This window comes from Neoarius graeffei, chromosome 2 (assembly GCF_027579695.1).
Source record: "Neoarius graeffei isolate fNeoGra1 chromosome 2, fNeoGra1.pri, whole genome shotgun sequence".
NCBI lineage: Eukaryota > Metazoa > Chordata > Actinopteri > Siluriformes > Ariidae > Neoarius > Neoarius graeffei.
The window spans coordinates 20,444,064-20,458,624 of NC_083570.1; the positions used below are offsets into that span (position 1 = coordinate 20,444,064).

Consider the following 14,561-nt stretch of genomic DNA (forward strand, 5'->3'; position numbering starts at 1 on the left):
CTTCCTGGGCACTACAGTCACTCAGGACCTCAAGTGGGAGACTCTGGTCTCACACCAATACCCCTTTTCCACCAAATCAGTTCCAGGGCTGGTTCGGGGCCAGTGCTGGTTCACAACTCGTTCAACTTGCGAGCCAGCTGAGAACCAGTTTACTTTTCCATAGCTCGCCGTGCTAAGGGGAGCCACGTCATTACGTCGCTGTATATGTCAGTTACGTCGCTGTATACATCAGTTACGTCGCTGCGTTTGCATAAACCTTGGCGCGAACATCGAAGCAACAACAACACGGAGAAGAAGAAGCAGCAACAACAACAATAATGGATGACTTCGCATTTGTACAGCTGCTTCTTCTTGACGCTTAAAAATGGCAGCCTTTCATGGTCTTGCGATTGTTGTTGGTCTTAACAACTCCACCCCGCCCCCCCGCTGACATAAGCGGTTCTTTCCTCTGGCCCAGCAGAGAGTTGGTGCTAGCCTGGAACCGGTTTTTCTGGCCCCAGAGCCAGTTCTTTGTCAGTGGAAACAGAAAACCTGGTTCCAAACTAAGCACTGGCCCCGAACCAGCCCTGGAACTGCTTTGGTGGAAAAGGGGCACAAGAAAGCACAGCAGAGGATGTACTTCCTGTGGCAGCTGAAGAAGTTCAAGCTGCCAAAGATAATGATGGTGCACTTTTATACCACCATCATTGAGTCCATCCTCACCTCCTCCATCACCGTCTGGTACGCTGCTGCCACTGCCAGGGACAAGGGCAGTCTGTAGCGCATCATTTGCTCTGCTGAGAGGACGATTGGCTGCAACCTTCCATCTCTTCAGGACCTGTATGAGTCCAGGACCCTGAGGAGGGCAGAAAGGATTGTGGCCGAGCCCTCTCACCACGGACAGAAACTTTTTGAGTCATTCCCCTCTGGTAGAAGGTTGCGGACCATTAGAAGCAAAACCTCACGCCATAAGGCCAGCTTTTTGCCCACTGCAACTGGCCTCATCAACAAGGTCAGAGACTCTAAACTCACACTTTCATTCTGTAACATTAATGCACTTCCTCTCTGAACTGCCATTTTGCACATTTCTTGGTCATGTCATACCATCTTCATTCTGTGAATTTTGATTGCACATTCTGGCACACACTCCACAGCTTGGCTATTTATTTAACCCACTGCACATATCCTCTTCTCACTCTTACCCCTTTCCCACCAAATCAGTTCCAGGGCTGGTTCGGGGCCAGTGCTGGTGCTGGTTCACAACTCGTTCAACTTGCAAGCCAGCTGAGAACCAGTTTGCTTTTCCATAGCTCGCGGTGCTAAAGGAAGCCACGTCATTATGTCGCTGTATATGTCAGTTACGTCGCTGTATACGTCATTAAGTCACTGTATACGTCAGTTACGTCGCTACGTTTTCATAAACCTTGGCGCGAATATCAAAGCAAAAACAACGCGGAAGAAGCAGCAGCAGCAACAACAATAATAATAATGGATGACTTCGTGTTTGTACAGCTGCTGCTTCTCGTCGCTTAAAAATGGCGACCTTTTGTGGTCTTGTTATTGTTGTTGGTCTTAACAACTCCGTCCCCCCACTGACGTAAGCGGTTCTTTCCTCTGGCCCAGCAGAGAGTTGGTGCTAGCCTGGAACCAGTTTTTCTGGCCCCAGAGCCAGTTCTTTGTCAGTGGAAACAGAAAACCCGGTTCCAAACTAAGCACTGGCCCCGAACCAGCCCTGGAACTGATTTGGTGGAAAAGGGGCAACATTCATGTCATGACTCTTCTTCATCCTGTGACCTCATCTCATTATCTCTAGCCACTTTATCCTGTTCTACAGGGTTGCAGGCAAGCTGGAGCCTATCCCAGCTGACTACAGGCAAAAGGCGGGGTACACCCTGGACAAGTCGCCAGGTCATCACAGGGTTAACACATAGACACAGACAACCATTCACACTCATATTCACACCTACGGTCAATTTAGAGTCACCAGTTAACCTAACCTGCATGTCTTTGGACTGTGGGGGAAACCGGAGCACCCGGAGGAAACCCACGCGGACATGGGAGAACATGCAAACTCCACACAGAAAAGCCCTCGCCGGCCACGGGGCTCGAACCCGGACCTTCTTGCTATGAGGCGACAGCGCTAACCACTACCCCACTGTGCCGCCCATCCTGTGACCTGTTTTTGCACATTCCAGGACATAGTGTACAGCTTGGACTTCTAAACAACTCATGAAAAAAGGGAGCCCATTTGGTGGCATCTGGTGACTTTTAGGAGCATTTTATGGTGGTACTGACACTGTACCAGCATGGGGTTCACATGAGTAATAAATAAAGTCATCATCCGACAACAATGTAGTATATAATAATGCTGTTTTATTACCTGAACCACTGCCAGAACACCACTAACCAAAAGTTTAAATGAGTTCTGTTGCAGTTAAAAAAAAATAATACCCCCTACAGACTGCGTTTACTGCACAAATGCCACAATCTTGAGTAGCACCTTTATACTTAGGCCTACTTAATACTTGAAACACCTTTAAGCACCTTAACAATCTACTGTGTCAACGTCTTCAGTTTCACTTCTTTCCTCTTCTCTTTCTGGCTCTTCTGTCCTACTCTCATTTAGCTGTCAAAAATATGAATCTTTGGGGCGCTGAATGCCATTCTTGCCTCTTTTCAGCATGATTGAAATGTGGAGATGTATATCCATCCATCCATTATCTGTAGCCGCTTATCCTGTTCTACAGGGTCGCAGGCAAGCTGGAGCCTATCCCAACTGACTATGGGCGAGAGGTGGGGTACACCCTGGACAAGTTGCCAGGTTATTGCAGGGCTGACACATAGAGACAAACCGCCATCCACACCTACGGTCAGTTTAGGGTCACCAGTTAACCTAATCTGCATGTCTTTGGACTGTGGGGGAAACCGGAGCGCCCGGAGGAAACCCACGCAGACACAAGCAGAACATGCAAACTCCACACAGAAAGGCCCCCGTCGGACGCTGGGCTTGAACCCTGGCCCTTCTTGCCGTGAGGCAACAGTGCTAACCACTACACCACCATGCCGCCCCGTATACCCACCATACAAAAACCATAAACTATGATCTCACCCGCGCACTAAACTGTCATGGTACCAGTGCAGCAGTAAAGTGATTGAGGGCATTTGTTGTGATTGGGGATTTTTCAGAGGTATTTCCAGTCTGCCTGAGTGCATCATGGCAGGAAACCGGCCCAAAACACTGATTTTCCTTCAGAATACGCCCAAAACATCGCAAGGTTGGAATCTGACATGATTTTTCAGCGAGTATCGGAGAAAAAAAATATAGCATGTTGGCATGAAATTAAAGCAACACGCAAAAGTACTCTGGGGGGAACAATTTTATATGGATTCCTACTTATTTTTTATTCTATTTATATTACTACGTTTGTCAATTTTTAAAAAATTTATTTTATCTTAACCGTTCAAGCACCAACCACCAAAGCAAATTCCTTGTATGTGAGGAGGTGCTTGGCAATAAACTCGATTGTGATTCTGACATGGCAGCAGCACAATGCATAAAATCATGCTAATACAGGTCAAGAGCTTCGGCTAATGTTCACATGAAAGATAACAAAGGGTCAAAACGTGATCTTAGTGATTTGAGCATGGCAACGGTAACTCAAACATTGCCTTGCACATTAAGAATGGGTTACGACAATGTATCGGGTTTCACCCCTGTCAGACAAGAACAGGGATCTGAGGCTACAGTGGGGGCAGAGGCTCGCCAAAACTGGATAGATGAAGACTGGAAAAAAAATCAAGCAACATTTTTTAATCTTAAACTTTCCAGATGAGTCCATTCACCTCAAGGTTTGATGTCTTGCTTTTTCGCTCATCACAGTGGTACATTATTTGTCGCCAGGTCATCACAGGGTTAACACATAGACACAGACAACCATTCACACTCACATTCACACCTACGGTCAATTTAGAGTCACCAGTTAACCTAACCTGCATGTCTTTGGACTGTGGGGGAAACCGGAGCACCCGGAGGAAACCCACGCGGACACGGGGATAACATGCAAACTCCACACAGAAAGGCCCTCGCCAGCCACAGGGCTCGAACCTGGACCTTCTTGCTGTGAGGCGACAGCGCTAACCACTACACAGTGTTTTCCCTGAGTCTGTAAAAAGTATTTTCCTTTGGAGTGGGAGCAGCCTACCCTATGAACAATAGGACAGTAGTAAATGTGTATTGTACAAATGTACATCAAAATAAAAGTTTGGTGCGATTCGAAGGCTATAAGGATTTTATGTTGATTTTATGGATTTCTTCCTCTGATACTACAGGTGGACGCCCAAAGGGGTTGACATGTATGACCTTCCTGGCCATTCTCCTCTGACCTCTCTTATCAACAGGGTGTTTCTGCCTGTTTCAGACATTTTAAACAAGGTATGTTTTTTTTTTTTTCTTCAGTACTCAACTGCTTTACACTCACTTTGCCAAGCGGGTATGCAAACGTGCATTTGACCTGCATATTTTCTTTCCCACGTATGTGCACTTCACTCTCCTTTACTTTAATGAGTGACTCATGTTATTGAACCACTTTATTCACACATTACTGTAATCATTTCATGACTTTGTTAATGATTAAAGTGTTGATAAGTCACAATGGTCATAAATCAGCTGCTTTTAGCGCTTTAAAGAAATCATAAATGAACAAAATATACATACAGGAAAAAAAAAAATCACAGACCGTGACTTTTTCTAAAGGCTTCCTAAACTAAACTAAACTAAACTAAACTTAAAATGACTTGCCATGAATTCTTGCATTTGGGACACCAGCCAAGTCTCTGCAAAAGCTTGTGAAACAAATTAGCAGAGGTTCTCTGACCTTAAACATGGCCGCCTGTGGTTCTCCCAGCTCATAAAAAGGTGGTTTTCCTGTGGCCATCTCTATAATGGTACAGCCCAGTGACCAGATATCCGCTGGTTTCCCATAACCACGAGGGCCTTTGTCTATGATCTCAGGAGCCATGTACTGTAACGTTCCTACAAAACAGATGAACAATAGTGCCATGTTCCATTAACATCGCAACAGATCTTATCTTGTGATTTTCTAGAAAGTTTTAAAATACCAAGTATATCTTATCAGCTACATTTTAAAAGCATAAGCATTTCTTTTAAATTAAAAAAAAATGTTTGAGACTCTTTGATACTATCAGATCAGTCATTTATCTGATGGTTCTGTTTTATTATTACTCTGAACTACTGAACACAATTAGGGTTAAGGCCACACCAATTCAATTAGTTGGTTCTCGGAATCGCCGCTTGAAGAAAATGCAAAATGAAAAAAAAAAAATCCAAATCAAACTCCCGCCAGCAGAAAAGGTCACGTGACATGAGGTCACGTGACGTCGAAAACCAATCAAATCGCCCCTTTCACTTTCGATAAAGACTTGTGGAAGAAACATGCCTGTGGAGGGGAGTCCTGCAAAGCCCATGTTTGTGATTGTTAGGATATTCAGCGAACAGAAGCGTAAAATCTTTGACAGGTGTGTTGAAATTCTGTTTACTGGTTTGCCTGTATTGTTTGGTCTATTTCTATGGAATCAATTTTGTGCCAAAATGTTCATACAATACTTTTGAAATATCAAACAAAAACGATAAATCAAAATTTAAAAAACATTTTTAAAAAGTAAATTTTTTTTAGACTGGCAAACTAATTATTCATGTAATCATGCAAAATATCAGTCTATTACTCTTCAGAAACCTTTTATTTTTGTTCCGCGCCTTTCTCAGTTTTGTTTGACGTAATTTATTTTGGTTGCGATTCCAGCTTTCTCGTTTGCGCTCCCTGACTTTTTGCTTGCAGTTTTGGCACAAACTTCACGTGTGGGCGGGCTGTCCAGGAATGCATTCCCATTGGCTAACTTGTGTTTGACTGACAGCTACGCTCAGCCATTCCCTACTCGGATTCTGGCGGACTGTTTGACGAGTGAGCGATCCATTGACGGTAAACAAGGATCGAGTGGACTTCAGTGGCGACTATGATATTGAATTAATTCAACAAAGTGTAAGTACGGGACAAATGTGTTGTATTTGTTGCAGTAGTACACAAGTCCACTCGATCCTTGTTTACCGTCAATGGATCGGTCACTCGTCAAACAGTCCGCCAAAATCCGAGTAGGAAATGGCCGCAACAGCTTCCGGGGGAATGGCTGAGCGTAGCTGTCAGTTAAACACAAGTTACCCAATGGGAATGCATTCCTGGACAGCCCGCCCACACGTGAAGTTTGTGCCAAAACTGCAAGCAAAAAGTCAGGGAGCGCAAACGAGAAAGCTGGAATCGCAACCAAAATAAATTACGTCAAACAAAACTGAGAAAGACGCGGAACAAAAATAAAAGGTTTCTGAAGAGTAATAGACTGATATTTTGCACGATTACACGAATAATTTGTTTGCCAGTCTAAAAAAATTTACTTTTTTAAATTTTTTTTTTATTTTGATTTATCGTTTTTGTTTGATATTTCAAAAGTATTGTATGAACATTTTGGCACAAAATTGATTCCATATATTTCCACCGCTAATTTTACCATCAGAGCATTTTTTTAAATTTTATTTTTATTTCGCCCGCTCACTTCATATTTCTCCTGAAAAACTCCAAGAACCAACTAATTAAATTGGTGTGGCCTAAAGCTGAATTCCGAAAGCCTGAATAGAAACACCAGAAGGTTCCAACACACATCAGTTCTAATGTGTGACAAGCCTATTAATGTCACAAATGCAATGTGATATCTTTCTATAATGTGTGTGAAAGTTAAGAAAGGCTCTGAGCAGATACAGGCATGGGACAAACACACTGCCTTTAATTCTCTGAGAAAAACCTCAGGGGACCAAATGTTCTCGAAAGAGCAGCTCAGTCCAGATTGTGAGTGCCTCTAGGGCTAAAAAGTGCCTAAGTGTTTAGCCAAGGAATGAAGGCTTACCAAGAAACGTTTGTTTAAAAGAACTAAATGTATTCTTCTACTGTATGTATTTTTTTTTTATAATCGCACTCATTAGTTTCCCAGGCAAACCAGTGCCCAAGTCAGGACTTGACAGAAAGTGAGCGAGACTGTGATGAAGATGAATTCAAGAGAAGAGACTGATTGTACGATAATACAACATTATTCGAGAACATTTATCACATTAAAAAAATATATAGTATTTTTCCATCTATGAATACCTTTGACTTATTTTATTACTTATCATATTAAAGGAACATCTGTGAAGCCTGACACTCAGTAATCTGTTTGTTTTCTCCAGTTTGCCTTAAGGGTATGTTACAGTTCAGTATGTACCAAGTCCACAACTATTTATAGATGAACTGAATATCCTGCGAGTAGAAACTGTAGTAAGAATAGCAATTGTTGTTTCTTAATTATATTAAGAAAGGAACAAGTCACTCGGTGGTGTGCTGTTGTAGGTAAATAATCACTGTGAAATGTTAAAATCACAAAGGTTATTATTATTATTTTTTATAACAGCACATCCGGAAGTGTTTTATTCCTTTTATACTGCAGCAATTGGTATGAGTCAATGATTACATTTTTTTAAATTTAATAAAGAATGCCTTGTCGCATTGCGTATATTTAACAGTTATTCCACGAAATCGAGTCGTACATGAGCTGATAGCGGACGAGATGCGTGTCGTGGCTCAGGTGGATAAGGCGCCATACCATAAATCCGGGGACCCGGGTTTGATTCCGACCTGAGGTCATTTCCCGATCCTGTCTCTCTCCCGCTCATTTCCTGTCTCTACACTGTCCTATCCAATAAAGGTGGAAAAAGCCCAAAAAAAATCTTTAAAAAAAAATGTCCGACAAAATCATTCCCACTGAGAAGGTAAACAAACCGGCGAAATAACAGTAGCAATTTGTGAAAAATGCTATAATAATAATAATAATTCATGAAAAATTAAAAAAGATACGTTCTTACCATCAAATACTTCCATTCCATATTTTGTTGCTTTTTTTTAAATATATATTTTTAGGGTTTTGTTTTCGAATAAAGTTTTTATTTCGTCCTTGGTTGGTTCATCAATATGCTCCGCCATCATCTTCTTCTTTAGGGTTTTTTGGCAGTTGGCAAACCAACTTAAAGGTGCATTACCGCCACCGACTGGGCTGGAGTGTGGAACAGGAGATACTGGGGGGGGGGGAAACTATTCTTTTAGCTATTTATATTTCTACTTGATAAGAATTTTTGGGGTTTTGTTTTCGAGTCGAGTTTTTATTTCTCCTCGGTTGGTTCAGCAACACAGTCCGCCATTTTGTTTTTCTCTACTCATGGTATATGAGCTGATAGCCTAGTAGTTGAGTCGCCAGTCAGAGCACGCGATTGCTCATATCCAGTGAATGTGGATAGAATAATGATAGTTATAGGTACATACTGTGGAACGAACTCAGATGTAGCTTGCCTTGGGACCACTAAACCAGAAAGCGCAAAGTTTTCCGTCCTCAAGACTTTCCTGTGCTGGAAAACTTCCTGACTGTTACATGACACTGGAAACTCCTTCCAGAAAGATTCACCGTATCGATTTGTTAAAAAAAACAGCACAATCTGTTTATTATTAGATTCTAATTATGTAGCGTGTCCGCCATGATGTCCAAGATAAGAGCTGTAATATACAGTATAAACCTGTGATTTTGCTCCTGTTACAGCAATTAATCAACACCTTCCAAGATTTCAACACTCCATTCAGTCATGAACGGCTAATTCTCTCAATCCAGCCATGACCGGATTATATATCAATCTGCGTCTGGGGTTGGTATATGATCAAATCACTGGAGCTGACAGATTAGAGAAGAAATTGTATTCGTTTTGCACATAATAAGTTAGTTGGTCGTTCAGAATTTTTGGACACTACGACAATGAATGGTAAAACTTCATTTGAAGGTGCTCGGGATGAAAGAGCCACCTGAATAAACTACAAAAAGTACATTGGAGAACATATAGTAGATACTCAGGAATGCAATTTTATTTGAGGAAACGTGTTGGATACCAGTGAAGGTCTCGGTGCAGGGGTTGATGCCAGCCAGGCGCTTTGACGTGCCAAAATCGGAGATCTTCAGAACTCCACTGTAGGTGTTTATCAGGACGTTGTCTCCCTGTGTAGGTGGAAACATATATATTTCTACACATGAGATGAGTCATCATAAGAAACGTGCATGACACTAAAACTGAGTCGTTTATAAATTTTAAGCAGGTCAGTTATGAAAATGTAGTAAAGGTGTGTGTTCCCGATTAGTTTAGATTTAGACAGAACTCCCACTTGCACACACACACACACACACACCTGTTATACAATCAACGAAGCAAGGATTTTTAAACATGGCAAAACAGATTCTTGAAAAACTTCATAAATCTTCTCGGTTACACAGATAACAGATAGCAACTTAATGACGTTCTTATCAGCATGATTCCTCAGAAACTGTGGCTCTGGTCCAAAACCATAAGAACACTGTATTTGTGCACTCAGAGGGATCGTCTAGCAGCCACGCAGCAGATGTCCATAAAGACAGTTCAAAAACAGATTAACATTTACTGGCGTGACCCGTCACACAGACTTAAGTAAAGAAATGAGGCGTGTATGATGTCATATTGTCACTCCATAACATGAACAACCCACGCATTCTAGAAAATTCCCCTCTCTCAACAGGACAGAGAAAGGCTTATCATCAAGGCATACCACTAAACGCTCGTGGTTATGACGTAATGTCTTTTTATTGTTTTGGTCTTAGCTATAAATAGAGAAACGACGTTGACAAGGAGGAGTGTCACTGGTTTCATGGAACAGATAAACAAGTAAAATGTTTGAGGAAATTCCACTGATGGGAAACTTACTCATTATTTATAGCACTGGATCATGTTCACCACCCATGAACCTCTGTGCTAATACACCATGAGTAATATTAAACAAGTAAACAACTTTGGTATTCATGACTAAGTCCACTTAAGGAACCAGCATTATTTCAAGGGTAATTGTTTAAATACGTAAGAAAGAAAACACCTGGGGTGTGCTGTTATAGGAAATGCTGCAGAGTTACTCTTCCATGCCTGTAGTTAAATATTTTCCAATAACATGACATCTTTTAATTAGCATTTATATTACACTGATTAAGTTATTCATCTGTTATGTTATTCAATTTTGGCCTGAATTAATATTTCCGTAATACAACCCCGATTCCAAAAAAGTTGGGACAAAGTACAAAATGTAAATAAAAACAGAATGCAATGATGTGGAAGTTTCAAAATTCCATATTTTATTCAGAATAGAACATAGATGACATATCAAATGTTTAAACTGAGAAAATGTATCATTTAAAGAGAAAAATTAGGTGATTTTTAGGTGGACAAGGCCATATTTACCACTGTGAGCCATCCCCTTTTCTCTTTACAACAGTCTGTAAACGTCTGGGGACTGAGGAGACAAGTTGCTCAAGTTTAGGGAGAGGAATGTTAACCCATTCTTGTCTAATGTAGGATTCTAGTTGCTCAACTGTCTTAGGTCTTTTTTGTCGTATCTTCCGTTTTATGATGCGCCAAATGTTTTCTATGGGTGAAAGATCTGGACTGCAGGCTGGCCAGTTCAGTACCCGGACCCTTCTTCTATGCAGCCATGATGCTATAATTGATGCAGTATGTGGTTTGGCATTGTCATGTTGGAAAATGCAAGGTCTTCCCTGAAAGAGACGTCGTCTGGATGGGAGCATATGTTGCTCTAGAACCTGGATATACCTTTCAGCATTGATGGTGTCTTTCCAGATGTGTAAGCTGCCCATGCCACACGCACTAATGCAACCTCATACCATCAGAGATGCAGGCTTCTGAACTGAGCGCTGATAACAACTTGGGTCGTCCTTCTCCTCTTTAGTCCGAATGATACGGCGTCCCTGATTTCCATAAAGAACTTCAAATTTTGATTCGTCTGACCACAGAACAGTTTTCCACTTTGCCACAGTCCATTTTAAATGAGCCTTGGCCCAGAGAAGACGTCTGCGCTTCTGGATCATGTTTAGATACGGCTTCTTCTTTGAACTATAGAGTTTTAGCTGCCAACGGCGGATGGCACAGTGAATTGTGTTCACAGATAATGTTCTCTGGAAATATTCCTGAGCCCATTTTGTGATTTCCAATACAGAAGCATGCCTGTATGTGATGCAGTGCCGTCTAAGGGCCCGAAGATCACGGGCACCCAGTATGGTTTTCCGGCCTTGACCCTTATGCACAGAGATTCTTCCAGATTCTCTGAATCTTTTGATGATATTATGCACTGTAGATGATGATATGTTCAAACTCTTTGCAATTTTACACTGTCAAACTCCTTTCTGATATTGCTCCACTATTTGTCGGCGCAGAATTAGGGGGATTGGTGATCCTCTTCCCATCTTTACTTCTGAGAGCCGCTGCCACTCCAAGATGCTCTTTTTATACCCAGTCATGTTAATGACCTATTACCAATTGACCTAATGAGTTGCAATTTGGTCCTCCAGCTGTTCCTTTTTTGTACCTTTAACTTTTCCAGCCTCTTATTGCCCCTGTCCCAATTTTTTTGAGATGTGTTGCTGTCATGACATTTCAAATGAGAAATTTCAAAATATCTCACTTTCCACATTTGATATGTTGTCTATGTTCTATTGTGAATACAATATCAGTTTTTGAGATTTGTAAATTATTGCATTCCGTTTTTATTTACAATTTGTACTTTGTCCCAACTTTTTTGGAATCGGGGTTGTAATTTCCAATGTTGAAGGTAAAACTAATTTATATTGCTTGATTACCTTGACCACTCCCAAAAAAAGGGTGACCTAGGATACACCAAAAATTACAGAGGAATAAGTTTATCAGTAATTGCAGCCAAAATCTACAACAAGATGCTACTGATCAGAATTAGACCTCACATTGAACCACTTCTCCATATAAATCAAAATGGATTTTGCCCAAACAGATCGACTTCAGCACAGATATTAACTCTTCGTAGACTAATAGAAGGAATCAAGGCAAAGAATTTATCCGCTGTTCTAACATTTGTTGATTTCCACAAAGCTTTCGATTCCATTCCTCGAGGTAAATTAATAGAAATCCTAGAAACATATGGTATACCAGCAATCATTGTCAATGCTGTGAAAATACTTTATGAAGATACAAAAGTACAAGTTCTTTCTCCTGATGGTGAAACAGATTTCTTTGAAATATCGGCAGGAGTTCTTCAAGGTGACACTTTAGCACCTCTCCTTTTCATTATTGCATTGGATTATGCCATGAGGATTGCAACATCTAATCCCCAAGAAATAGGCTTCACATTATACCACAGTCGCAGTTCAAGAGATCCTGCTACAACCATTACTGACACCGACTTTGCCCATGATATCGCTTTAATTTCAGATACACTAGAAAAAGCACAGTTGTTACTGCACCAAGTAGAAATCGCTGCTGAAACAATTGGTCTACATGTCAATGAATTCAAGACAGAGTATATGGTATATAACCAGTCAAAAGTGGATATTACTACATCAAATGGCAAAATACTAAAGTGTGTTGCCGACTTCCAATATCTGGGATCTTGGATTGATAATAGCAAGAAATACATGGATATCAGAATAGCAAAAGCATGGTCTGCAGCAAATAAAATGGAAAATGTGTGGTCATCAACCCTAAGCAGAAAATTAAAAACTAATTTCTTCAGAGCTGTTGTCGAAAGTGTGTTACTGTATGGTGCTGAAAGCTAGACGCTTACAAAATCATTAGAAAGAAGGCTTGATGGAGTCTACACAAGATTATTACGATTAGCTCTCAATGTTTCTTGGAAAGAGCACAAAACCAACAAAGAGCTTTATGGCAATCTTCCACGAGTGTCGGAAACATTAAGAATAAGAAGACTTAGGTTCATTGGTCACTGCTGGAGAAAAAAAAAAGATGAAATAATATGCAAACTTCTACTCTGGGAACCTACAGTACACATGGAAAAAGAACCAGAGGACGTCCCTGTTTCACATACATAGACCAATTAATTGAAGATACTGGACTGGACATACAAAATTTGCCAGATGTGATGAACGGCCGAGAAAAATGAAGGAAATTGACAAATATTTGACCGAGTATTTCACTCGACAAATCATCATAACCACCTTGACCGCAACGGAATCAGTGGAGCGAGGTATTGTAATCAGTGCGGTTTGTTTGTGTGTCTGTCTGTTAACAATCTAGCGTCTAGACCAGGGTTTCCCAAAGTGTGGTGCGCGCACCCCCGGGGGGTGCACGAGCTGCCACTAGGGGGTGCGCAAGATAAAAAAATGTAATGGCGATTTTTAACTCTTCTTCTACGCCGTAACGGTTCTGCAGTAGTTTGTGGCTTCATTCATTCATTCATTCGCGATGCTCAACTGGTTGAAATCGGCAAAACTAAATGCGCCACACTGCTATGCAACGAGATGGGCAGCGAACACAAATCCTTGCTGCTGCATACAGAAGTCCGCTGGTTGTCCCGCGGCAAAGTGTTAACAAGGCTCTTTGAGCTCCGACACGAGCTTCAGGTGTTTTTCGAGGACAACCCCTTTCCTTTGGCTTCAAGACTGCACGATGAAGACTTTCTGAAGAGGCTCGCCGACCTGGCGGACATCTTTTCTGCTCTGAATGAATTGAATCATTGAAGTGCAGACTGAGCCGCCAGCGCTGCACTTCACAATCAGATGGATCCTCTTCTTTATCTGTTCCTGATATGCTCCTTAATTGTTGTATCTCTTTAAAATGCATATGTTCATAATTATCATTGTTATTTTTACTGTTATTATATGTTAACTTTTTTGCAAATTAAATCCATTCTCAATTCATTTTCATAACCTTGTAATGACAGGGTTGTGTTGCTAGTGTTTTAAACAGGGATGAAAATCATATATTTTCCCCATATCTGGCTGGTAGACTACATGCCTCGATGTGATCTCCCTTTGTAATGAATTTGTGCATTTACCGTGTTGCAACGTTTTAAAACTGTTACATTTCAATCAAATTCTATCTAATTCAAATACGAGAGCACATAATATGTTAATGTGATTTCGATGTTCTCATTCGAGCACGACGTGCTGCCTTAAAGCTTTGGTGTTTTTTTTTTTCACTTTTGTGGTTTCCTGCAGGTGTGGCAAACGATGTTTGTTATCATTTTAGCAAGATTAAAGATGCTGCCTTTATAAGAAAGCGTGTGTTTTTTGAAACTGGGGAACTGGGGGTGCGTCAACCTGGTTGGAGTATAGAAGGGGGTGTGCAGCCAAAAAAGTTTGGGAACCGCTGGTCTAGACAGTTGCACCGATTAACTTCAAATTTTCACAGTAGGTGGACAATGGCCCATAGATTACCTGATTAAATTTTGGGGGTAACTGGGTCACGGTGAAAGTCAAGGTCACCGGAAAAGTCAACCATTTGGTCAAAATAACATATTTTCCATTATAACTCAAAAACATTTGCTGATAGACAGATGTTTACTATTATGAGCACATAGGAACTTGCATATGACCTTTCATTTGGCACCATGATCTTTGACCTTGAGTGACTCTGAAAGGTCAAA

At 41.2% G+C, this 14,561-nt stretch overlaps 1 protein-coding gene across 1 annotated transcript in view; it reads right to left on the reverse strand.

Moving 5' to 3' along the window:
* The window catches only part of map3k5 (mitogen-activated protein kinase kinase kinase 5), a 160,898-nt gene that overhangs the window by 24,214 nt on the left and 122,123 nt on the right, over positions 1 to 14,561 (reverse strand). The window contains exons 18-19 of the mRNA XM_060913964.1: positions 9,006 to 9,111; positions 4,854 to 5,011 (exon numbers count right to left, since the gene is read on the reverse strand). Of these exons, the coding sequence (XP_060769947.1) occupies positions 4,854 to 5,011; positions 9,006 to 9,111 (264 nt within the window). The remainder of the gene's footprint in view (positions 1 to 4,853; positions 5,012 to 9,005; positions 9,112 to 14,561) is intronic.